At 31.9% G+C, this 27,436-nt stretch overlaps 2 protein-coding genes across 3 annotated transcripts in view; both read right to left on the reverse strand.

Moving 5' to 3' along the window:
• Positions 1–4,437, reverse strand: part of LOC118198816 (zinc finger Ran-binding domain-containing protein 2-like) — a 67,543-nt gene extending 63,106 nt beyond the window's left edge. For both annotated transcript variants that reach the window (XR_004759854.2, XM_035370588.2), the window contains exon 1: positions 4,229–4,437. Coding sequence is in view for 1 of the 2 variants with exons in the window: in XM_035370588.2 (XP_035226479.2) it covers positions 4,229–4,287 (59 nt within the window). In the remaining variant the exon portion in view is untranslated. The remainder of the gene's footprint in view (positions 1–4,228) is intronic.
• Positions 4,438–7,944: 3,507 nt separating this feature from the next.
• The window catches only part of LOC118198817 (40S small subunit processome assembly factor 1), a 45,582-nt gene continuing 26,090 nt past the window's right edge, over positions 7,945–27,436 (reverse strand). Inside the window, exons 4-5 of the mRNA XM_085810392.1 lie at positions 20,656–20,727; positions 7,945–8,132 (exon numbers count right to left, since the gene is read on the reverse strand). Of these exons, the coding sequence (XP_085666518.1) occupies positions 7,998–8,132; positions 20,656–20,727 (207 nt within the window). The 3' untranslated portion in view covers positions 7,945–7,997. The remainder of the gene's footprint in view (positions 8,133–20,655; positions 20,728–27,436) is intronic.

The raw sequence follows: 27,436 nt of genomic DNA on the forward strand, positions 1-27,436 counted from the left end.
ACTCCCATATTTTATGCCCTTATTGTTGGCTTTAGTTTTCCACATGCAAATTTTGATCGGAGGTCAATCGGCGGTAAGCTAATGTGGTTGCCGCTGATTGCTCGATGATGTCAAGATCAGCGGGTTGGCCGAGTATTATATATATGTACGCCGGTATCGGCGAATGTCTTGTTCTCTTGTGTGATTATCAGTTAGCATTATGCTAGTTTTTCTTTCACTTAATGATTTTAAATGTAAAGGCTACAGTGTTAGCTTATTTTATTTTATTTACGGAATGAAGCATGAATTTTATTTAGATTAGTCTTAGCTTTAATTAAAGGAAGCAAAATATGCTTTGCCTTTATCATCACCACTGCCAACACTTATGACTATGCCTCTATGCTGCCGTCTGAACGCAGCTTTACAGTACAGTTAGAATTTCATAAACCTATTACATACAGATTTTGGGGCTAGACTGGAGATTACGGTTCAGTCGCCAAGTGAAGCGAAATTGCGCCAAATCTGATAACCTCTTGGCTTAAATACAAATCAATGCTTTCCGATCATTTATTGCTTATTACAATTTCTTAAATTTCGCGATAAAACGCTTTACTCCATTTTGCTACTGTCTTAAAAATGGTACAGTACAAAGTCCGTAATCCGGAATGATCTATAATCCGGACCTCAAAGCCACAAATTTTACACATGTGCGTAGAGAATGCACATACATTATGTGTGTATGCTTTACTCATGTGCACGTTGAAAGAAATGTTTAATGAAGTAAACAAATAAATATTAAGCTTTTTTTTTGTAAAATTTGATATCCTTTAGATCATAATTGCTTTTTCTTTCATAAATTACGGTTACATATTTTTAATACAGTGAAAAGTCGTTAATACGGACTCGTCTCGACGATTCCGGATTATAGATCATCAATTTAAATCTGGTAAGATGGTATGCAGTGGTCACTTTCTTCACTATCGGAAGCAAATTATAATGACGAGGAATTTGATTTAAATCATATCAAAGACGGAATACATCGAGATGAAATACTACATTTAGTAAGGAACTATAAACCAAATAAAATGAAAACATCTGCCCTGAAGATAAGGATAGTGCTGACAACTATCCTTATCTTCAACTTCCAATTCATTGCGCTGTTCCCCCCTCATCCCCGGCCGCAGAGCAGCGTGAAATTGATAAACATTTTTCGGAATGGTTAGGTCATTTTTTGCAGCAATTCCACTTTGGTTTAATGGACTTCGAAACATACTTTCGCTTTGTAGATCCTTTACATATTAGTAAATACATATCGGAAATTCTATTTGACATTATCAAAAGTTCAAGCTTACTTTTATAAAATTGCTCTAACAGTCTTAAAAAAATAATAAGCCGGATCCAATTCGAAGTAAACGCGCATGTGTAAACGTATTTTGCACATGCGCACACGCATATTCGAAGCAGTAAAGGTCGTGTTTGTAGCTTTGAGGTCCGGATTATAGATCATTCCGGATTATGGGTGTCTGAATTAACGACTTTTGACTGTAGTATAATATCTGCAGGCCATCTTACCAGATTTAAATTGATGATCCCAGATTACTGACTTTGTACTGTATATGATATTATGAAAACTTTTAATGCTGTTGATCCTATATAAAATACATAGTTACAGTCAAAAGTCATTAATTCGGACACCCATAATCCGGACCTCAAAGCTCAAAACTTTCTGCGCATGTGCCGCACAAGCGCATAGGCGTTTGCGCGTGCGCGCAAGACCTCTTACGTCTGCGCATATGCATGTGCGCAAGCGCAGAATACGTTTTCGCATGCGCGTTTTATGTATAACGGGCGGTATAAGCTAAAATTATCCAATTATCTATTTCAGTTAATGTTGATGATTGCGTTGTTCCTTAATTTTTGAATTGGATCCGGCTTATTATTTTTTGCAGACAGTAAGAGCAATACTATAAAAGTAAACTTGAACTTTCGATTATGTCAAATAGAATTTCTGATTCTGGAGCTCCCAAAGAATCATACAAAATGAAAGTATGTTTCGATGTCCATCAAACAAAAAGTGGAATTGCTGCAAAAAATGGATAAAGACATGAAGAATGTGACAGAGAGGTTAGTGAAAACGAAAAAATTTCGATTGACAAGTTAGTCGGTATTCTCGGCACAGCAACTACGGGACTTGAACAGCGGAACTGTGTAACTGAACAAGAAATTATGTCTGTTTGTAGAATTAAAGAGAAAGTATTATCACATAAAACAAAGCAACTTAAACAACTTACATTGAAAGAAATGTTTAATAAAGTAAACAAATAAATATTAAGCTTTTTTTTTTTTTTTTTTTTTTTTTGTAAATTTTGATACTCTTTAGATCATAATTGTTCTTTATTTCATAAATTACGGTTTCATATTTTTAATTTTATAATTTCTGAATGCCATCTTACGAGATTTAAACTGATGATCTATAATCCGGAATCGCAGGAGTCCTGACGAGTCCAGATTAACGACTTTTGACTGTATTAACTTTTAAATACTGTGGTTAAAGTGCAGAATTGCCTGCTTATTTGTTTGGCGCTTTTTACAAGAGTAAGAATAATTGGATTTTTGTCAATTTTCTTTGACTTTTTGAGTGAAAATAAGTTGATGTGTACGTGGATAAAGGAAGTGTACATTGGCATTTTTGGGCAATTCTGGGATTTTTTTTAAAGTGGAAATAGGTCAATGTGTACATGGACACCGAGTACGTTCAATTCTTAAAAACGTGCAAAGCAGTGGGCGATTTTGCACTTTCCCCTTCTTCATTGATTTACTTGAAGTCCTGTTTTAGATATTTTTGCATGTTTACAGGTTGTTTAAATATTTTTGCATGTTTACAGCATTATTTCAAATTTGCAATCATCTGATATGGCGATATGGTTTTCTAAAACGTGCGAAAACAACCAATTTGGCAATTTTTTGAAAATGCGCTAAACTGGACCGTAATATCCAGTTTTACTTATTTTGGTACAAAAAAGGAAAAAGGATTATTTAATACTGTTATAAAATTGATAAGAATCCAGTTGCATGCAACAGACAGATGTTCAAACTTTGGATATCTTCCAGCCATTTGAAATTTCTTTCCGAACATGATTAAATCATATTCAAATTTGCATAAAGTTATGTAAATATTGACTCTTTTGAGGCCTGCACTATTTTATTATTTGATTAAACAAATTAAAGCTCTGAATAGGAAATCTGCATTTCTTCAGTTTGCTCTCATTACAGTGAAACAGTAAAGTATTAATTTAGAAGTCAAACAACAAAAAAACCTGTGAATATTTGAAAAATATTATGCTGATTTTTGTCGTTTGACTTTTAAATTAATATTTGTTTGGCACATTATTGTAACTTTATAACAGTAAAATAGTCAAGTAAGTGATAGTTTACAAATTAAAATTCAAGGCCCTTCCAACAAGTGAAAATAACATGCAGAGCTCCTTCTTCTTCTGATTTGAAACAATAAGCTGAATTTAATGCTACTTTAATTGATAGTAATAATTACAGAAATGAAATCATATTCAGTTACTATCACTTACTAAACCACTTTCTATTTTTATTTGTCACTCTACTCAAAAGCATTAATTTGAACCCAAAAAAAAAAAAAATTAACAAAACAGATCACGGCTCTAGTGTAGAATTGGTCCCATACATCCATCCAGATCCCAATGAAACAGCAGAAATGAATGACTATATGTTATCATTACAATAATTATCAACAAAATTACAATTATTTCTAACGATAGTTTCACATCAACATAAAATAATTACACTAAGCTATTAGATCTAAATTTCCAAATTTATGATTACAGCGATTACATGAGTAATGTTAAACACAGTTGAAAATATTTTTTAGTCAATCGACCACATAAATTTTAAACACTAATTATAAAATTACTTGCTGAAAATTTATCGTTTATATAAAACTAACAAATTAATGTTACAATTTTTCTGTTGCAATTAAGCCTTCGATGCGGTATTTTTTACTGTGAGAAAAGCACCAAAATTCAAAACATTCAAATACCACAGCAAATCGTTTTATTCAAACGCGTAAAGAAACGCTTCAATTTGAAAGTAACTATATGATTTTGGGCTTAAAATTCTAAACCGTTTTGTGATTACCACGATATAAATAATTATTAAGAAAGCCGCGTTTTAGTCTAAAGTATTGCCAATTTATCTCTAAATTACAAAAAGCACATACTGTGTATCGGAACAAATCCAGTCTCCTTCATTCATCTTAAATTTTCCTACAGAGGACATGCAAAATCAGAAATATATTTAATTTGATTATTAGCGATGAAGTTCTCTAAATTAAATATAAAAAACACGCCTAAGAAAATTCGATTCATAGAAGTATCACTGTTCCCAAACCCAAATATTAGCCTAAATTTTCTTCCCCGAGAGCTTATGTTGCCAAATTTCAGATGCAGAAAACCAAATCAAAAAATGTTTTAACTACAAATTTGTACTAGTGCATGAATTAATTTAATTTTTAAATACCTGGAACTGATTTCAAGAATTAAAAAAATTGGAAATTAGATGAATGAAATTAATTTTACTAAAAACAAATAACTTCCAGATTTTACATTACGTCCAAAAAGGCGTTTTTTTAACTTTTTGTGTGCTACTTTATTTATTAAATACCAATGTTCTTCGCCCTTTAACGACAAAATTCAATTCACCAGCAGTATCACAAAATATTTAAAAAAAGCATATCTTTAGAATTTACGATACACGAATCTGTTATCTGACGCAGAACGCACTTCTGCGCCGTTTGCAGTGTCTTCATTATTAATACGAAAAGAGTTAGCCCAAGCAGGACATGCATAACATAATATTGGACGAAAGATGGATTTGTAAATGAGTAGCTTATTGTTAACAGATAGAACGCTGTTTTGATACCTGCTCGAAACTTCTTAATAATAGATGTAATGCGTGGGGTCCATGTGAGAGAATTACTGAGGATCACCCCGAGATAAGGGACCTGCTTGGCCCAGGGAATTGACGTACCATAAAATTTTAGATTTTCCTTCAATATTTTTTTTCTTTTTAGCCAACAGGAAGGCTTCGGTCTTGTCCACATTTACTAATACCTTCCATTTTTCCAGCCAAGTCCTAAGTGTTTGGATGTGTTCTTGTAAGCGTTGGAAGACTGGACTGACAAATGCACTTTGTGTCAGGATCGCTGTATCATCTGCTTACATTGCGAGCGTGGTGTTGGGTATAGTGGAAATGTCGTATATGTAAATATTGAAGAGGGTAGGACCAAGAAGAGATCCATGTGGTACGGCTGCAAGAATCGCACGGCTGGTGGAATATGTACCAGATACATAAATGACGAAGTGTCTACCTATCAGATAGGATTTAATTATGTTTGTGATGTAATCAAGAAACGTCATATTCTGCATTTTGCATATTAATGCACCCGGGTATATACAGTCGAAAGCCTTAGCAATATCCAGGAAGATTACGCCGCTGATTTTCTTGGTCTGGAGGTCGGGTTTCAGCTACCATCTCCACCACGGTGAAATTGGTTTGTTGTGGAAAGGCTTTTTTCTGAAACCGAACTGGTATGGAATAATATTTTCATCCAATGGAGAGTTTATTCTTCTGAGCAGGATAGCGTCGACGATCTTGTTGAGGGATGAAAATAAACTGATTGGTCTGTGGGACTCTGGAGCTGCAGCAGGCTTCTTGGGTTTGAGGATTGGAGTGATGATAGCCAGTTTCCAAGTATTGCCTCTCGAGGATAATATTGATGATTTTCATGAATACAAATACCATCTTTGTTGCGAAGTTCTTTATCATTGTATTAGTAATTTTTATCTGCTTGATGTATCTAAAGACCTCCGACGGTAAGACTGGCACAATGTTGTCCGCATAGATTTGGAGTATACGTGAATTGAAAGTTAAAAACCAAGCATTCTGTTGTTTGTGTGAAACTGAGATTCCAAGTGCTGGGCTAAAAGTTCTGCTTTCTCAGTATCAGTGTAGTGGATGCTTTGGGACCTTTTAAGGGCGGAATTTTATTGTGCCACCTCGTATAACTTCTTATTGCTTTACATAGCGATTTATCGTCAGTGGAGAGCGAGTTAAGGTAGTTCGTCTAGTCGAGTTGTGCTTGTTTATTTGTATGCAAACGGACAACATACAAGTAAACACAGAAAAATAAATGTACACTTTGTTGGGAAGAAAAACAAGAGAGAAAGGGACAGTTCTATATCTCGCGTTCTACTGGACCAATTGTCGAAATTTAATTTACGTTTTCCATGTGTCGAAAACGCGTCTTAGAGTATCTATTAGGCTTATTTATAGCATTGTTCCAACATAGATATTTTAGCAATAAATCAGACCTTTCTGAAATAACATACCAACATTTTTCCATATTTCGATTCTGTGACTCAAATTATGCCTAAATATTAAATTTTACCATTTTTGGTGAGAAATTAAAAAATTTATCTCGGCTCATTTTATTTCAGTTTGCGCCAAGAATAATTCCCTTGGGAACTTCTTAATTTATAGCAACCTATTTTCCTTTCCTTTCTTTCATTGCACACGAGCGGAAAAAAAGGCCATTGTTCATACTTTCTAATAATTTTAACAAAGTGCATAAACCACATTTGGTGTTATTATCGCTTACAACAAATTTCAAAATGCGCCAATATGTAAATTAATGTATATCTTGAGAAATTTTGAATAAAAAACTATTTTTTTTCCAGGTATGCTTAAAAGTATATCTATTTTAAGATGATGGTAAAAATTCCATAGGTTATAATTCAAAATTGTTTCTGAAAATTTTATAAAAATTATTAAAAAATACAAATCATAAAAAACAGGTGAATTTTATTTGGAATGAACCTAAATTTCGAAATGTGAAAGGAAAAATCATAAGTTTAATAAAAAAAATAGACATTAATAAATATATATCAAATTCAGTTAACATGGAGGAACTAAAAGTTTGAGAGTTAATTTTTTTTTTAAACTAGTCTTACGATTTTTACAAAACTTGGCACTCTGGCATAATCAAGTCGTAGAATCGAAATATGGGAAAAAAAATTAGTATGTTATCTCAGAAAAAGTCCGATTTTGTCCGACAATGCTGTAAATCAAATATATAACCAGAGTTGTGACACGGAAAACGAAAGTTAAATTTCAATAGTTGGTCCAAAAGACTGGAAAATATAGAATTGTCCCAATTTTTTTTTTTTTTTTTTTTTTTGTGCAAGGTGTACCTAAAATTCAAAAAAAGTTCAAGTTTTGAAGAGGCGATTAATAAATTATAGTTGCACTGAAGCAAAATAGCAAAGGATTTTAAAGCAAAATTTTCAATGGCAATCAGAACATATAAACTTTTGGATTTCAAAGAACTTTCAAAATAATCTTTATCTTAAGGCGTTGATTACATAATCAAGCTTTAGTTGGGGATACTGAAGATCAGTGAAATATTTATTTAGAAGCAAGCGTAAAGGTGGTAATCGGACAAATATTATAACTGCTTCGATATTGAAAGAGAAAAACTTGTCGCTCAAAAGGTCTAAATACTGGCAAAATTCACCAAAGCCAAATTCATGACTATTAACTGACAATATTTTCAGAGTTACTAAATTCATAAAAAGTTTACAGCATCAAATCCATTTCCAGCACATAAGATGGTAAAAGGATTCTAAATTTAAACAAAATTGGTTAATCTTTAGTTGAAGGTAGAAGTGATTTCGGTGAATGACGTTTTCTCTTCCAATATTGATTCAAGTTAACATATTTCATTGAACATCGCCTTTAAAACTGTGAACAATTAAATAATTTGCTAAATGTGATAAAGTTTATATGGCTTTTAACCGAAAATTTAAATTAATGTCATATATCTTAAATTCTTATTATTTTGTCCATATAAAGCAACACGAATAATTACAAATAATGTTTTTTACAAAATGCTAATACAAGAATTTATTTACAAATATTACAAAATATTATTATTTTATTAAATTATTTGGTTGCTTTTTATCCTTTTTTCCTTGTTTTGAAGCTTGCAACAGTTGTTTTTTATACTTTTTGAGGTTCCTCTTTTTCCTAGGTTTTGTAGTTTGCAAATGATGTTTCGCTTCATTCTAGAAAAAAAAAAAAAAAATGTAAAAAAGTATTTAATATAAAACACATAATGTTGTTTATACTTTCATAAAACAAATTAAATCAATTTAAAATGAATTACTAAAGTTTTCATTAGCGAATATATGAGTAAAAAAGCTCTTGGAAGAAGTGGGAAAATTTTTATTATGCACCCAACTTATGACGACAGTCAAGCATGGGTGAATATTCAATAACTTTAGTTAAAATTTGCTCAAAAATACTTAAAGTATCATAAAAAAAAAGAAATTCCTTTCAGTTTTCATGCTATTCATCATGAAGATATTAAGATAATACCATTTTTACCAGGAACTGTGGAGTCGGAATCAGAGCTGGAGTCGCTAAAAACAGGTCCACTTCAACTCCCGTTTTTGTTGGACAGTTTGAATTTGAAATGAAATTAAAATGAATTGAAAAACATTCATGACAGCCTGAATTATTATTTTTATTTATGAACTGTATACATTAATAAATAGTTATTTTCTATTTTTATTGACATATTAATAAATAAATATAAGGGTGGAGGATGGATATGGTAATTTGCCATCAGTGATTAAACAGATTCATTTAGTTACAAATCTCATTGGTAAATTTAGGTAAGCAGAAGAATTCTGAAAATTGAAGCGAGCAGGAGAAGGAGCAATTATTGATCAAGCAACGTATAAAATCTATCTTGAAAAGTTAAAAGAAGTAGCCCTAACAGTAACAGCTCTTCCTCCTACTCAAATTAGTGTGGAAAGACTCTTCGCAGCTCTGAAATTTATCAAATCAGATCTATGACCCTCCAACAAAGAAGATCTTGCCAAAGCTATACTGTTTCTTAGAAATAACTAATGCCAGTTTTTCCATTTCATAATAAATGCTAATTAATATAAATAATTTCCTATGCCATCATTTTTTTTTTTTTTTTTGCATCATCTATTACTTCTTTTATATTAAAAAAACTGTAACCCATAGGTATATATATATATATATATATGAGGGAGTCAGAGTCTTTAAAATTCCAGGAGTCGGAGTCAGTCATTTTCCTTACCGACTCCATAACCCTGGTTTTTACTACAATTTTCTCCCTTTTCTGTTTCATTTAACTGCAGAAAATTACAAGGTGTGTATCATTTATAACAAAAGGGGGAACAGATTTGCCAAATGCACAGCATTGACACCTTTGTTTTCTCAAACTAATTAGGGTTAAAATGCATAATGTAGTGCACTTAGCATTCAAGAAAGGGAAACAATGTAAAAAAGTACCTTTTTGACAAAATCACAGCAAAAATAAGAAATACAACCAAACAAAAATATAAAATATTAATTCAATTTTCTTAAATGGGCTGTCATAAGAAACAAAACTCTCTAAAACATCGCATGGTTACCAATCAAGACTAACAATTGTCAAATTTGTTGGGCAAGGCATCTGGCAGATCTGCGGGAAGGGATAAAGGAAGAACACATGAAATGAAAATGAGATATTGTTGGATGCGTATGGGTTTGTACTGAATTGAATGCCCACAGAAACGATGAAAACTTGATAAAATTTATTTAACCAAAAGAAACACTTCCCACTCGTGGAACTTTTTACGAAAATACTCATAAAGCTCTCCTCGATGTGACAGAGCAGAATCTGTAGCTACACTTAAACTACTAAGAATGTTAAACAAAGTGCATCTAAACAGGCTCATACGGTGATATCTCAATATTCCAAAGTTGACTATGAACTGAAAAACTGATGCTCTTCCCAGTCTCATATGGTTTTTCCCCGGCTGCTGTGAAATCTTTAGTATCTTTCACTTCTCAAAATTACTGGAAAAATACAGGCAAATATAATTACAATTACAGTTATACAAGGACCAGACCAAAACATCACCAAATTTGGCAACAAAAATTAGATACCTAGCAAATATCTAACTTTTGCTGGCGATATCTAGCAAATTTAGTTGGGTAGCCATTTATCTCCATGTTATATAGACTTGCCCCTGTAATTTTATTTTCCTGACATAGTTTCGTTTCAAGAATGTCATGTTATATTATACAAAGAATGCTACAATTTCACATGTAATTTGACTGAAATTATTTACACACATATAAAATTCGTAGCAATTTCAATTAGATGTATTCATAGAATTATCAAACTTATTTTTTAATACCATTTTTTTTGAATTTTTGGGTTATTTTTTAACATTCACTTTGTATATTAGCTATCCAACCCTTGAATTAGCCCCTGTAATCTTATTTTCCCGACAGAGCTTCGTCTATTTTAAGCACTTCATGTTAAAATTATACAAAATGTTACTATAATTTCACTAAAATTCTTTACATATATGCAAAATTCATAACACTGCCCCCTTCCTAATAACTGCACATCCCAGGCATATGAGACAGTATGCCATATTCACATCTAAGGAAAATCAATGCAATACTAAAACTATAATTCAGCAAAGAACATAAATCAAATACTAAATAAATAAATAAATGCATTAATTTACAAATTTATATATAAATGAAATGGCTCTTGGTAAGCAGTTATCCTGTTGTAATAAACGATTTTTGGTTTAGAATTTGATGACTTATGGATGCGAACTACAACGTCGTTCAGCCTATTTAGGACACCATCCCAGGGCGACTGTAGTCCTTTCCGTGAAATCGGATTCCATAACCACATCTTATCACCTTCACTGAATCAAGGTATTGTAGCTCTCTTGTAAGGGGCCTTCAGATTCTCTGTTGCAAAGCTGACTCGCTCTCGTGCAAAATTTTCCATCAACTTCAAAAAGTGCCTGAAGGTCTTGAATATACTCATCAGGCGATGAAGCTGAATCCAGAGGTCTACCAAATGCAAAAAAGCAGACGAAGTTCATGACCGAAGAGCATTTGGGATGGGGAATAGCCGGCAGTCTCGTGAACAGCACTGCCATTGGCCAGTAAGAACAGAAGTAGCTTCTGGTCCCAAGCCTCTTGATTTCTGGAAACCATCAGCGAGAGATTATTAAGGACGGTTTGATTAAACATCTCTACAATGCCGACTGGCTGCGGATGTAAAGGCCTCATTTGGGATTTGTCTGAGTACTTCACCAAGTTCTTTATTTACGCTTGAAATAAAATTTCATCCTTGATCGGAATATAACTGAAGTCAAGAAGAAATGGTTTGTCGAGCTGAGAATACGTCACAATTGTCACAGATGTTAATGCTCCTTTCAAGTTGTTAAATGCATCCTCACGTTCTATAGTCCACACGAACTTTAGCTTGTTGTCTGTCAGTTAGTGAATGAGTCTTGCGATGGATGAAAAGTCCTTTACAAATCTCCTGCAGTAGGTGCAAAAACCTCAGGAAACTTCTCGGCTGACAAACATTTTCGCAGCATCTCCAATCTTTAACTGCTGACACTTTTCCTGAATAGGTACACACACCATTGGCAGAGATGACATGTCTGAGGTAAGCCACTTCCTGTCTGAACAAGTTAGGTTTAGCAGGACTCAACTAACTTGACTTCCTTCAGTTTCTGAGCCTTTTCCTAATGTTTTCTAAATGCTCTTCAAAACTCTTCCTGATGATAATAATGTCATCAGATAGATCACATGGATCGTAGAAATGACATCTCAGCACGGTCTCCACTAAGTGTTGTAATGTTACCGCCACATTACATCATCAAACAGCATCACCTTGAACTGCCAAAGTCCTTAGCCCAAGAACTTGCTGAAGGCTCGATAATGTTGCTTTCTTGTTTGTCCTTTAGATGTTTTCTATTGAAGTCGTCTGTATATTAGGAAAACAGCAGAAGTTATCAACAACGTTCTAAAAAGGCAGGTGAACTTATGCATTTTGATCCTTGTGGGCCTATGGAAAAAGAATCTATAGGTGGTTCTCGCTATTATATATGTTTTACAAATGATTTCTCAAAGTACAGAAAAGTTTATTTTCTTAAACATAAGTCAAAAACTGTTGCCAAGTTTGAAGAATTTTGTAAATTTTTTCAAAATCAAACAGAGAAAACAATCAAGGCAGTTTTAGTGACAGTGGGCTGGAGAATGTAAACAAGGACTTAAAGAATATTTTGCAAAGAAAGGGAGCAAGTTTTGTTGCAGCAACCCCTATATCGCCCAGAAAATGGGACAGCTGAAAGAACAAATAGAACACTTGTTGATTTAGCTAGCTCAATCATAATTGCTAAATCTTTGCAAAAGTCATTGTGGGCTGAATTGGTTAATACTGCTGCAACGAGGAGCAATATTATTCAAACAGACAATGCTGTAAACTTGCACAAATAATAAAACATTTTAGATTCTAAAATAACAACATAAGGTTTTTTGAAATAACATGCCGAATTTGTTCCATATGTCAAAATTTTGAGCTTACATTTTTTGCACTAATTTTAAATTAACTCTTCAAAGTTAATTGAATCTGCCATATAGTTAATAATATAGCTTTTTTTTATAAACTTGATTTATTATTTCATAAATTGAAATTTAGGTTTTAAATCCAAATAAAATTCAGTCATTTAAGTTATTAAAAATTAAAACCTATAAAAATTTACAGACTATCTTAAAGTAGATGTTTTTTAAGGCATAGTTTCAAAAAATTGTAATTCTTTATTAAAAAATTCCAGAGATATATGTAAATAAAAATATTAAAAATTTTTGGAAATTATTTCAAATTAATGCAAGATTAAAAATGATAATTATGCCAAATGTATGCATGCTATGCTCTTTTCATTTGGATTTATTTTCAACAAAATTTAAAACTAAAAATCAATTTGAGCAAAATATTTTAAATATTGAATTGCCTTTGAGAGCATTCACTGCATTTTAGTTTTAGTTCTTGCTTATAATGTATAGCAGTGGTAATCAAACTATGGGTTGCAACCCGTAATGGGGTGACAAAAATTTATTGTAGGGTTGCATGGTGGATAAAAATCCTAAAAAATCTTAACTGATAATATATAACTAAGACTATCAACTATACTAACTACTGACACTCTGATTAGTATCACAAAATTACTTTTTTGGGTTGTCTGCATTTTTATGGAGTTTCACTGTCAATAAGGTTTGAATAATACTGATATAATATATAGTATTATGGTAATGTCATAACTTTAAAGATAGGAAATAAAATTTTCTTAAATATGAGCTTAAAATTAAAAAAATATGAATATGCTAAATTTTACCAAATGTTCTTTCACTTTCCTGCTATAGTGAAGGAAAATATATGTCATTTTCATGTTCTTATTGTTATAAATCTACTGAAAATTAGCAGTTGCCAATAACTATAATGTTATCACCTAACTTAGTTAACACTACTAACTTAAAACTTGTAATAAAAACTTGAACATTTTCTGTATACTGCTGTAAACTTTTGATTTCATTTTGATTTTTATGCATTTTTATAATGTATTGTATTCATTTAAAATCAGCATAATTATTTTACATATACCACTCTAAACTTCTGATTTTATTTTAAATTTTATACATTTTTATTATGTCATGTATTGTATTCTTTTCTTGTATTTTATGTAATAATTTGTGTATTTTTGCATACTGAATTTGTGGCTGCATATCGTATTTGTCTTTAATCCTTGTAAAAAGTTATAGATTTTGTAATTCTGAACTGAACAACATTAAAACTGGCAAAGCAGCTTAGTTAGAAGCCAAGGTATAGACATAAAGTCTTGTGATGCGTCTTGACAAACAATTTCTGTCACTAAAGGAGTGAGTTTGGGAAAGTTAAAAAAAGCCTTTTTGAAGCCCTACGAGCAGCTTTCCTGGAAGCATCCAGAAGTCTCGCAACTTTATATAAATAGTTACAAATGAGCCATGAAAGTCGGTTTCAAAAACTTAGTTCAAAGAGTTAGCTAAGCAAATTATGAATTTAGAACTGCATTTTAGAGTTTACTTAATAAGTTGAACCAATAACCTGCAATATTTCTTGTGTGGTAAGAATAATTTTATCCTTATAGTCCTGAGCTACTTCCTGTTACTTACTGCAATTTGTTGATATTTCTTTTTTATCATCTTATTAAATTTTCTTTGAAACAGACTCACTTTGATTTAAAAAACAATTACTAGAATTAAAAATGAAGGATCAGTTAAAGGAATCGGACTTATCCTTACTAATATTTACTAATACTACTTTGAAACAGAAACTTTTTAATGTGTTCACCACACCTTAGCATTTTTTATAGCCTGATTAACAAATATCTTAATTACGAATTATTCATTTATGTATTAAGAATGGAGAATTTATCTCTCATTACATCTGTATGCTGAACTGTGAAATCAACTAAACTGATTCTGTGATTTAGTTGCAGAATGCTTCCTGGCCCAGCATCAGCAGAGTTGACAAAACAGTATATATTAGGTTATAGTTCTTAGTGACTGAATGAGCTGCATTCATGAGACTTCTATGGGCCGCACCATACGTAAAATAAATTAAGTTTTTTTTAGGCAGCACTTGACAAGCATAATCTTATCAGATTTCACATAATTAATAAACTACTACTTCTCTAACCCCCAAAATTGTTTCTCTAACTTTAATCTAGAATCCTATATACACTCTTTAGCAAAAAATCGAAGCACTTTTTGCGATCATGCCGAAATTTGGTATGCATAAACATCTTGATCGAAAATGCAAATGATCAAAGTTTCAAGGCAAATGAACAGGATCAAAGTTTCAAGGAATGGGTGGTCATACCATCACCTGCAGTGTACAGACACTGCTTGCAAAGATGTTGGCAGCAATAGTTGCTACAAGGAAATTGCCGACGAAATTAAGGCTCTGGAAGACCAAGGATCACAAATGCAAGTCAAGATAATACGATTGTTCGCCAGGCCCAAACCGCCCCAACGGTATCACTGTAGACTATTCAGCCCTATATACCTCCCGTGGTACCGTCCACCATCTCACGGTGCTTGTCTGAGGTGGAGTTATGCTCATAGAGGCCTTTAAGACATTTGCCTTTAACACCACAACATCGCCGAAATCGTCTGGAGTGGTGTCGCAGCTGATCATCATGGCTACCATCGTATAATGTCCTGCGATGAATCCCGCTTCACTCTTGAAGCAGATGACCACAGGGCCAGCGGATGCTTTTCATTGCGATGACAATGTTCCAATTATCAATCAATGTACAGGCGGCAAAATCTGTAGTATGGTTCTAAATCCAGAAAATACTGCTACTGACAGTGAAGAAAGTGACAAAGAGGTTACTGAAGACGAAAAAATTTTGATTGACAAGTTATTTGGAATTCTTAACACAGCGATTACAGAACTTGCACAATGAAACTTTATAACTGAATAAGAAATCATGTCTTTCTACAGAATTAAATAGAAAATATTAGCACAAAAATGCAACTTGTAGAATTTACATTGAAAGAAATGTTTAATAAAGTAAACAAATAAATATTAAGCTTTTTTTTTGGTAAATTTTGTTAACCTTTAGATCATACATGCCTCATTATTTCATAAATCACGATTTCATATTTTTAATTTTAAAATTTCTACATGCCATCCTACAAGTTTTAAACTGATGATCTATTTTCCAGAAAAATACGAAATCCAGAATCACTAAAGTCCCGAGGAGTCTGGATCTCAGACTTTGTACTGTAGTGCAGAAAACATTTGCTTAATATTAAAAATTATAAATTAAAAAAAAAAAAAAAAAAAAAAAAAAAAAAAAAAAAAAAAACCCTAAAATCTGCATTTGGAGAAAAACAAATTTAGGAATATAGTTTTCCAAATATGCTTACAGTTATTAATACAATACAAATGAAATTTAATGTCGTCCAGAAGGTATAGTGGTTATGGGAGCCTACTATGGTACCAAAGGGCCCGGGTTCGAATCCCGAAGATATGGATGTTTGTAAACATCCATGTCTTCAGTATGGTGTAGCATAGTGGCACTCTAAATATGCGTCGAGCTGAAAGTCTTCTTGTGTGGATTGGTTGGAGTGGAGAGGGATGGGAGACCCCCGGATTCTCCCTGGGGGTGCTCTTCCTCAAAACTGGGCATGAGAAAAAATGTCCAACCTGCCTTCAGAATAGGCTCTGGCAAACATAGTTCCATGTAATATGGACAAGACAACAACAATAAATGAAATTTAATAAATGAAGTACTGACAGTAAAAGTCTGACATTCAACTAACTGTAATATTTTAAATATTTTTAGATTAAAAATTACATAAAGGCATTATAAAATACATATATAAGACTACTACTCAAATCTTACTTATAAAATCTAACATGTGAATACAATCTCACAGTTCTCTTTCAGAATATATTGTTAACCCTTTTCCAACCATTCAAACATCATATTATTCTAAAAATTTGTTCTTGGAACTAGACATTCATTTCCCTTGAAACATTTTCTACAGTTAAAAAGTATTGCTAGATGTGTCACCAAAAATAATCATATCAACTGCATAATGCTATTATGTACTCAATTAAATTCTGGATTAGCTAGTTCAGTTTTTGCAGAGATGGATATAAGATTAATCCTCTCGCTGCATAATTTTTTAAATCAAAACAGGTTCAACAATTGCATATTTTTTTAATTACGTATTTTAAATTTACATATATTTGAGAATTAAAATATACAAAAATTTTTTGCATAAGAGTTTTTTTTTCCCTCCCCAATATAGAATTAGAGGTCATAGAAAAAGGTTGTCAGAAAACTGAAATTGAAGAACAATCATATAAAAGCAAAATTTTGAAAATTAATCTTGGTCAAATTCTGATTTATTTTATGAATTACAAAGGTAAAACATAATATATATATATATACTAATGAAAATATGCAAAATACTTACAAAAATTTATTAGAAATGAAGTTTACTATGATTAACTTGTAAGTTTAGTATGAAACAAGGCTTGAGTCAAAATCCTACTTTGCAATATTTGCACCAAATTTGCATTTCTTTTTAAATTTTTGGGCAGTTTTAGTTATTATTTTTTTTTATAAAGCAACAAATAGCACACTGCCTACTAGGTTCATTCTTGATGAGATTTGGGGGTACATGGCTGGCAAAATGTCAAGCACTAGTCTCATGGGATTGAGAGTTGAACTACAGACATCTTGGAGCTTTGAAAAGAGCGCAGAGAATGGAGCAAAACATGCTTGAATATTTTGCAGAAATATGGACAACTAAAACCATCTGGTAACTCCAGATCTGAATAAACAATTAAATGTCACAGAAAAACCAAAAGGAAACCATGAACAGGAAGAGTGGGTTGCACAGTTAAATAGATGGAAAAAATGCATCCCTGTGGAAATCGCAGGTTGCACAAATTTTGCTACTTCTACATTGCCTGTGGAAATTGCTGGATATGCGATAAGAAGGTTAATTGCATTTATTTATTTTTCTTTGAATTTTGAAAAAAGTAATTAAAATTCAAGATTTTCTTTTTATGAAAGAGAATGCACATTCAAAGCTACAGGATTAAACCTTCCAAAATGTATGGTTTTGTTCATTTTTGTCTATTTGAGGAATTTAAGTTTGACACAATGATAAAGAATTCTTACACTTCCTAGCATGAAGTGTAGATGGGCATGATATGTTACTTTATTTTAAAATGGATAAATAATGGCAATGGAATATGAAAAATTATGATAAACAATTAAAGTTTTTTAAATGATATATCCATAATTTCTATTTATTGATTACAGTCAAAAGTCATTAATTCGGACACCCATAATCCGGAATGATCTATAATCCGGACCTCAAAGCTACAAACTTTCTGTGCATGCGTCGCATCCACGCATGCACACAGGCGTTTACAAGAGCGTGCAAGACCTTTACGGCTGCGAATATGTTTGTGCGCATGCGCGTTTAATGTGTAACGGAGTAATAAGCTAAGCTAAAATTATCTAATTCAGTTAATGTTGCAGATAGCGTTGTTCCTTAATCTTCAAATTGGATCCGGCTTATTATTTTTTGCAGACTGTTAGAGCAATTTCATAAAAGTAAGCTTGAACTTTTGATTATGTCAAATAGAATTTCCGATATATATTTACTTATATGTAATTTGTATCTACAAAGCGAAAGTATGTTTTGAAATCCGAAATCTGTTTATCAATTTCACGCCGTGGATTGGAAGTTGATCTGTTAGCACTATCCTTATCTTCAGGGCAGATGTTTTTAATTTATTTGGTTTATAATTCCTTACTAAGTGTAGTATTTCATCTCGATGTACTCCGTCTTTGATATGATTTAAATCAAGTTCCTCATCATTATAATTCGCTTCCGATAGTGCAGAAAGTGACCCAGAGGTTATTGAAAACGAAAACATTTCGATTGACAAATTAGTCGGTATTCTTAACACAGCAATTATAGGATTTGAACAGCGGAACTTTGTAACTAAACAAGAAATTATGTCTGTTTAATAGAATTAAAGAGAAAGTATTATCACATGAAACGAAGCAACTTACATTGAAGGAAATGTTTAATAAAGTAAACAAATAAATATTAAGCTTTTTCTTTTTGTAAATTTTGATACCCTTTAGATCATAATTGTTCTTTATTTCATAAATTACGGTTTCATATTTTTAATTTAGTAATTTCTGCATGCTATCTTACCAGATTTAAACTGATGATCTATAATCCGGAATCGCCGAAGTACCGACGAGTCCGGATTAACGACTTTTGACTGTATTATCTAACTAAATAAAGGGTTGTGTGTCCCCCCCTTCAAGCCTCTGATAGCACAGCTGGCCCAAGTTTTAAGGAATCTTCACCAACTTTCAGGGTCAAAAGGATTTTATTACTGGTTTAGAGGCTTTACTAATTAATATTGTTGAGTTTCTATGGGTTCGTAGATTTGGAGCAATTAATAACACTTGATGAAGAATGAAAACACAATTTATTAGCCAGTATTACTCAGGACAGCTCCTAAAACACGTTTACAGTCATAAAAAAAAAAAAAAAAAAAAAAAAAAAAAAAAAAACTACGATAAACACACTAAAACAAACAGCAACACAGCTTTCAGGCTATAATGGTGAAGACAGCTTCACGGCAAAGCACTAGAGCTTCCGACTCCTGACTCAGTTCGATCGTTCCCAAAACTCAATGTACTCTGAAGACTCCATGCTAAAACTTGCGATAAACTGACGAGACACCTTGCCACTAGACTGCTACTCCGCGTACAAGCAATGTTTACATAGCTTTTGGCCTGCCTTCAAAAACATTCTGTGCCAAACCAGTAAGAATTCATTCTTGAATGTTCTCCATCTGTCTATGGCCTATCACCGATTTCGTCGGCAAATCTGGCAACCCTAAACCTGCCTTGCGGGGAAGCTATCTTACTGCAGCTGGACATTTTAAAACAATATATTTAAGCCCTGTGAAAATATGCCAGCTTCTATGTCTAGAATGCACTTTTCTTCAAAATGCTATGCGTGCTTTTGATAACAAAGTAACTTAAGTTTTATAATTTTAGACCGGAAATTTTATATACCATTCATCTAGTTTTTCTAGCTTGAATTGCATTTTTTATACATCTGGAGTTTTCAGGTATTTGGCCACCTTGAATTTTCATGCATTGGCATTTCTGAGCATCACAGATAATCAAGTTTTTACTTTTGAACTCTTGAACATTAAGATTTGTTTTCTAAACATAATTTGACATTAAATATTTGAAAACAGTTGCAATATTTTTTTGATAAATCACAATCTTTTCAAAAAAGGGTAGTATTATTTGTAGAGTTAAAAGATATATACACTAAACATGAACATTATTTCCAGATAATTAAGAGTATGATACTCAGGGCAACCATAAAAAATATTGGTAATCAAAGGGCACTGAAATTGCAACAATCACTTTTTTTAACGAATACTTTTATTGAATGCTGATAAAACAAATCTGTTCCAAATTCCAAATTAAAATATTAATTTTTTTCAGGTTAGCATTCAAAAGATTTAAATAACTAAAAAAGCCAAAGTTTAGACTTTTTGAATCTCAACTCTCTCTCAAGATTCATGAGATTTCAGAATTCAAATGTCCCATCTGTAATTTTTATTTGCAAGGAAAAGCAAATAAAGAGGCTTCAAAGGATATATTCATATTATATTATGAACTGAATTTGAGGTAAAATTAGTTGCATTCAATAGTTAAATTCTCTCACCAAATAGTTTGCAGAATACATTAACAATAATAACTATCCAGTACATTAGCATTAAAATCAGTTAAAATCCCAAATGATCTTGAACTACTATTCAATTAAAAAAATGCTCAGGTCTAAAATAATAATAATAATAATAATAATAATAAAAGTACAATATAGCAAGAATACAAACAAATATGAAGAGAAGAAAGAATAACAATTAAGCAACTATTTCTGATTTATGTTATATGATTAATAATGGCATAATCCAATAAATGGAAAATAAAAAAGTTCTTGTTATGAAAGACAGCAAAAAGTAAAATATAAATAAATAAAAATGCAGAACAGTGTTAAAAATTATTACAATGGAATTAATTATTATTTGATTAGGTTGATTGGCAATATTGGGAAAAACAAAATTACCTTTTTCCTTTCCTTTTCTTCCAATTTTTCTTGCATGAGAACTTTATAATTTGTATATTCCTTTTTAGGAGGCTGAAATAATCACAAACATTATCATGTAACAAAAAACATTTATATTGATAAAGCACTATAATTTCAAAATATTAATTTGAGCAACGTTCAGTCACCCATAAGATTGAAAACTTCCTCAGTATTTTCTACTTAAATAATTTCCAATATTTTGAGTTAATTTTTTTTTATTTAAGAAAAATCTTCTTTGCGCATTAAAATAATTAAATATTACAATAAGTACTTATCCTTTATAACTTACTAGTAAAAATGTGAGGATTTAATAAGCATTCATAACTTCATGCCCTCATTAGTAGCATATATTATTAAAGTTATTAAAGTATGTATTATTAAAGTTAGTAAATTGTTGAAGAAGTTTTCAATGAAAACCTGTTTCTTACTACATGGATATCTGAAACAAAACAAAAGAAATAAAAGAAATTAAAAATATAATACAATTTTTAAAACAACAACAACAAAAAAAAAAAAAAAAAAATTCTTTTCATGGAAATCTTGAAAAAAATTATTTTCTAGTTTTATAACAGCCTTTTTTTTTTTTTTTTTATAAAATTTACATTTAATTAAATATTTTATATGCTTGCAGATTAAAAAAATTCATATAATTCTATTGAGCAGTTTACTAATACAATAAATGATACTACTTGAATCTTGATATTTGTTAGCACGTGTGTGAACTACTATTATGCAGCAATACAGAACGTTATACAGTACAAAGTCCGTAATTCGGACTTGTCGGGACTTCGTCGATTCCGGATTAAGGGTTTTTCCGGATTATAGATCATCAATTTAAATTTGGTAAGATGGCATGCAGAAATTATACAATTAAAAATATGAAATTGTAATTTATGCAATAAAGAGCAATTAAAAAGGGTATCAAAATTTACACACAAAAAAAGCTTAATATTTATTTGCTTACTTTATTACACATTTCTTTCAATGTAAGCTGTTTAAGTTTCTTCGTTTTTTGTGCTAATACTTTCTCTTTAATTCTATAAACAGACATAATTTCTTGTTCAGTTACAGAGTTCAACAGTTCAAGTCCTGTAATTGCTGAGTCGAGAATACCGACTAACTTGTCAATCGAAATTTTTTCGTTTTCAATAACCTCTCTGTCACTTTCTTCCCTATCAGAAGCAGTATTTTCTGGATCTAGAACCACACTACAGATTTTGCCGTCCGTTAATTGATTGGGGCATTGTCGTCGCAATGAAAAACTTTTGTTATGTCATCTTCATTTATTACCGCTTCCCCATATTTCTTTACAAAATCCACTTTTTGTTTGATGAACATCGAAACATGCTTTTGCTTTGTAGGTCCTTTGGCAGCTCCAGAACTGGCAACTCTTTTTGACTTAATCGAAAGTTAAAGCTTAATTTTTAGAAAATTGCTCTAACAGTCTGAAAAAAAAAATAAGCCGGATCCAATTAGAAGATTAAGGAACAGCGCAATTTGCAACATTAACTGAAATGCCTTAGAATCAGTAAAGATAGTTTTAGCCTAGCTTATACCGTCCGTTATACATTAAACGCGCATGCCTAAGCATACAAAAAAAAAAAAAGTTTGTGGTTTTGAGGATAATGGACATCCGGATTACGGACTTTGTACTGTATATCATTTTATTTTTAAAAGATGAAGAACTTGATTTTTACCAAAGAATTTTCGAGTCTGTAATCTAGTACAATAAAGGCTTTAGTACACAAGTACATATTGCTAAGTACTTGTGGGTATGTAATTTAGTACTGCTACTTTAAAAGTATCATTTGTAAATAAAAATTTATATTATTCAGAAAAATTGAACTTGCTCTTACAGTAATTAGAGTTATGAAATCAGAATAAAGTTTAACTTTATGTCATCTAAAATTACTGTCTGTTTTTAATACAAAGCAATTCTTCATTTCAGTAAAATGAGTTAAAATTTGTAATCAATTTTAACATTGTATTTCTTTTGTAATTCTTAACCAGAAAATACTTTCATTAAGAGGTTATCACATCTAGCGATGGTCCCTGCTAGACGGGACTTTTCTGTGAAACGAGATTCTGGTAGCACTGGTTTAAACAGGAAGATTCCTAAAAAGAAGAGCCCCACTGGAAGGGAAGTCCCGCTTAGCTACGGAAATGATGTAACGCCTATGCGGGATTTTTTGAAACTTCGCCGAAAATGTTTCGGCTGCAGCTCTGTTCTGCGTAGAAATCAACCAAACAGATGAAAGTTCTGCTTCTGAAGGATCACATGAACCCAATCTGAGCGACTGTTTGCCATTCAAGTCTTTGAAGTACATGAAAATGGTAACCTAGTTATGTGGGTTTCCTGGAAATGTGAGGGTTCTGAGAATTGTCCCTTTCAACATCAAGTCCTTCGTAGCCGAAACATAATGTGATTGGGACTTTAAATATTTATTCACAGCCTTAGAAACATCCATGTAATTCATATACTATTATTTATTTAAACATCTTTTTGAAATTCTTTAATATTTACATTTTAATTGAAATTTAATGTGTAAAAATCATAACAAAAACTTATGTATTACCTCATCGATTATGAAACTGCTGTCAAAGAGTGCCTCCCAAAAAGTGTGATTTAGTGCCAGTTATGGATAAGTGTACATAACAACTGTGCTTTCATTTGATGTAACCTAACTGATTCGCAATGAGCTACAATTTCCTTTTACGAGTCAGGATATAAATTAACTGTTATTGGTGTATTTGTTTCCTTGCATTTTGGTGGGAAAAAAATAAAAGATTAAAATTTGGGGCTTGACTTTTACAGAACAGTCAACTGTGGATTATTATTTTTAAAGTCATGTGATGCTACCTTAAAAAAAGTGTGCATTAATAAATACAATATGGATAGCTGAATACAGAAACACAGAGGCCATTCACACATTTTTTAGACGATTTTGCTGTGCTATAAAAAATTGTCTGTTGGAAAATTAATTTTTTTACTGCATATTTCTGAAAGCATAAATTATCATCTGCTACTTTATCAGGTTCAGTGTTTCTCCTTACTTGCTTTGGGAACATTAAATGACCTGACTCGGAACAGGGAGCTTACTAAAGCTATGTTCAATAAATGTGGGAAGTAGACAAGATACACAGGAAGAGTATACGAAACCCTTTATTTTTCTCTCTTTACAATGATTTCTGGACTTCAGAATACAGAGACCAACCACTTGTGGTCTGAATGTAAGAATATAAAAATATTAACTAAATTCTAACTAAACTAACTGATTAATAAACAAGTGTCTACTTGAAGATTGGCTGTATATTAACAGAAAACTGTTAACACTACGATACGTTTAAAATTATCAAGAGGATTAAACCTCTGGCCTTGAAGGCAACCAGCAACCGAGTAAAACTGCTATGACAAGCGGCCTGCTTCTAATCTCTCCTTCCTCTCTCTTGCTTGGCAAAAAGCCACAACTTAAGTACTTGGCGTTCGCAAGACAAATTTGCATAAATAAGTTAAAGCTTTTAATTCTGGCCGGAAGTAGAAAATAAGAAGTGATAGTAAAGATTTAAAATAAAATAAACATTAGTAAAACTTAAGATCCTTACAACTTGACAGTTTTGTTTTCATGCAAAATGACACTTTTAAAGAAGCAATGGATGGAAGGCTACATTTGTGCTGTTTCTGAAGAAAATTGTCCCCATTTAGCTATTAAAAAGCTCTTTGAAAGCAAAGAGCTTTTCAATATCAATAATATCTTTCAATAACCATGGATTTTCAATATCTAAAGTTATGATAAGTAATATTGTAAACAAGAAAGGGAAAGAAATGTTAAAGTTTGGCTTCATGTGGTAATTCCAAGTAACTGCTCCAAATACATATCCAAGAAAAAAAATTGAATGATTTGATTGTTGCGAAGGTAAGATCTTTAATGTTAAAAGAAAATCTGCTAAGTAAAATGACAGTTGCAAAATCATAAAAATGCTCAGTGTCAATTGTAAACAAGGTGATTAATGCTGATTTGAATCTTGGAAAGGCAAAAAGACATAATGTGCATCGTCTTTCTCCATGACATACAGCCGAATGCAGAACGTGCTGCAGAATTCTTTGTGAAAAACATTTATCTGAATAAAAATGAAAAAAAATATTTTCATTATAAATGAATATTGGGTGCATTTAAATGATTGCAATAAAAAAAGATCCACTTATTATCATCAAATAGGAGAAAAATACCTTAAAACATAGTTCAAGGAATCTAAAGACTTTTTCAAAGGGATTTATGACTTAAGACACTTAAATATACCGAGCTATTGCACTACGCAATGCTACCGGTTCTTGAAATAAAGCCCGAAGGCACATGACATAATAATTTCCAGACATGCGAGGATCTCTGAAGAGAAGTCAAAATAGGTTGGAGCACGACGGGCTACGAACTATGCAGGTGGAGCAAAGCAGGATATCATGAAAAGTCACCATAATGTGGTGCCATCTAACCACGCTAGGAGAAACTAGGACAGACATCTTTCCAAAAAGGGATTTATGAATGTTGCTGGTTTTTCATATAACAGCAAAATAAAATAAAAAGAATGGTGAAAAACTTTACCCGAATGTTGACCTATAACCCTATTTGGATTCTGAAAAGGAGTTCAAGAGGAATGGTATAAAATACATCTCCGATACTAAAAAAGGCCTTATTGTTTTTGAAATTACAGTGTAGAAAGAGAGTGATGAATTAGGGTTATCAAATAGAACATTTAAAAACAAAAATTTTAGGTAAAATGTTTCTGTAAATACAGTACAAAGTCCATAATCTGGACTCATTGGGACTTCGGCGATTCCGGATTAGGGTTTTCCGGATTATAGGTCATCAATTTAAATCTGGTAAGATGGCATGCAGATATTATACAATTTAAAATATGAAACTGTAATTTATGAAAAAGAGCAATTATGATCTAAAGGATATCAAAATTAACAAAAAAAAAAAAAAAAAAAAAAGCTCAATATTTATTTGTTTACGTTATTAAACATTTCTTTGAATGTAAGTTGTTTAAGTCTTTTGTGCTAATACTTTCTCTTTAATTCTATAAACAGACATAATTTCTTGTTCCGCTACAAAGTTCCAATGTTCAAGTCCTGTAATTGCTGGTTCGAGAATACAAACTAACTTGTCAATCAACATTTTTTTGTTTTCAATAACCTTTCTGTCACTTTCTTTACTATCCGAAGCGGTATTTTCTAGATCTAGAACCATACTACAGATTTCGCCATCTGTTAATTGATTGATGATTGGGGCATTGTCGTCGAAATGAAAAACTTCTGTTATATCATCTTCATTTACAGTCAAAAGTCGTTAATGCGGACTCGTCGGGACTTCGGCGATTCCGGATTATAGATCATCAGTTTAAATCTGGTAAGATGGCATGCAGAAATTACAAAATTAAAAATATGAAACCGTAATTTATGAAATAAAGAACAATTATGATCTAAAGGGTATCAAAATTTACAAAAAGAAAAAGCTTAATATTTATTTGTTTACTTTATTAAACATTTCCTTCAATGTAAGTTGCTTCGTTTCATGTGATAATACTTTCTCTTTAATTCTATTAAACAGACATAACTTCTTGTTTAGTTACAAAGTTCCGCTGTTCAAGTCCTATAATTGCTGTGTTGAGAATACCGACTAATTTGTCAATCGAAATGTTTTCGTTTTCAATAACCTCTGGGTCACTTTCTTCACTATCCGAAGCGAATTATAATGACGAGGAACTTGATTTAAATCATATCAAAGACCGAGTATATCGAGATGAAATACTACACTTAGTACGGAATTATAAACCAAATAAAATAAAAACATCTGCTCCGAAGATAAGGATAGTGCTAACAGATCAACTTCCAATCCGCAGCGTGAAATTGATAAACAGATTTCGGATTTCAAAACATACTTTCGCTTTGTAGATACAAATTACATATTAGTAAATATATATCGGAAATTCTATTTGACATAATCTTTCTAATCTATCATAATCTAATAATGACGTTTATGCCCCCCCCTCTGCCGCAGAGCAGCGTGAAATTGATAAACAGATTTCGGATTTCAAAACATACTTTCGCTTTGTAGTAAATATATATCGGAAATTCTATTTGACATAATCAAAAGTTCAAGGTAACTTTTATAAAATTGCTCTAACAGTCAGAAAAAAATAATAAGCCGGATCCAATTCGAAGATTAAGGAACAACGCAATTTGCAACATTAACTGAATTACATAACTTTAGCTTAGCGTATAACTCCATTACACATTAAACGCGCATGCGCACAAACATATTCGCAGCTGTAAGGGTCTTATGCGCTCTCGTAAACGCCTGTGCGCATGCGTGAACGCGACACATGCGCAGAAAGTTTGTAGCTTTAAGGTCCGGATTATAGATCATTCCGGATTATGGGTGTCCGAATTAACGACTTTTGACTGTATTAGCGCTTCTCCACATTTCTTTACAAAATCCAATAACTGGAAAATTTCACCTTTAGTTTGCGATGTTAGCCTAGCTTATACGGTCCGCTATACATTAAACGCGCATGCGCAAATGCATTACAGGCATGCTTAAAGCATACGAAAAAGTTTGTGGCTTTGAGGTCCGGATTGTAGATCATTCTGGATTATGGACTTTGTACTGTACAACGAAAATTACCTAAAAAAAAAAAAAAAAAAAAAAAAAAAAAAAAAAAAAAAAAAAATGTGTGATCAGCCTCTGCATGGCCAACAAAA

This window comes from Stegodyphus dumicola, chromosome 2, assembly GCF_044657685.1.
Source record: "Stegodyphus dumicola isolate Sdum_Otavi_A_Nest chromosome 2, ASM4465768v1".
NCBI classification, from domain to species: Eukaryota; Metazoa; Arthropoda; class Arachnida; order Araneae; family Eresidae; genus Stegodyphus; species Stegodyphus dumicola.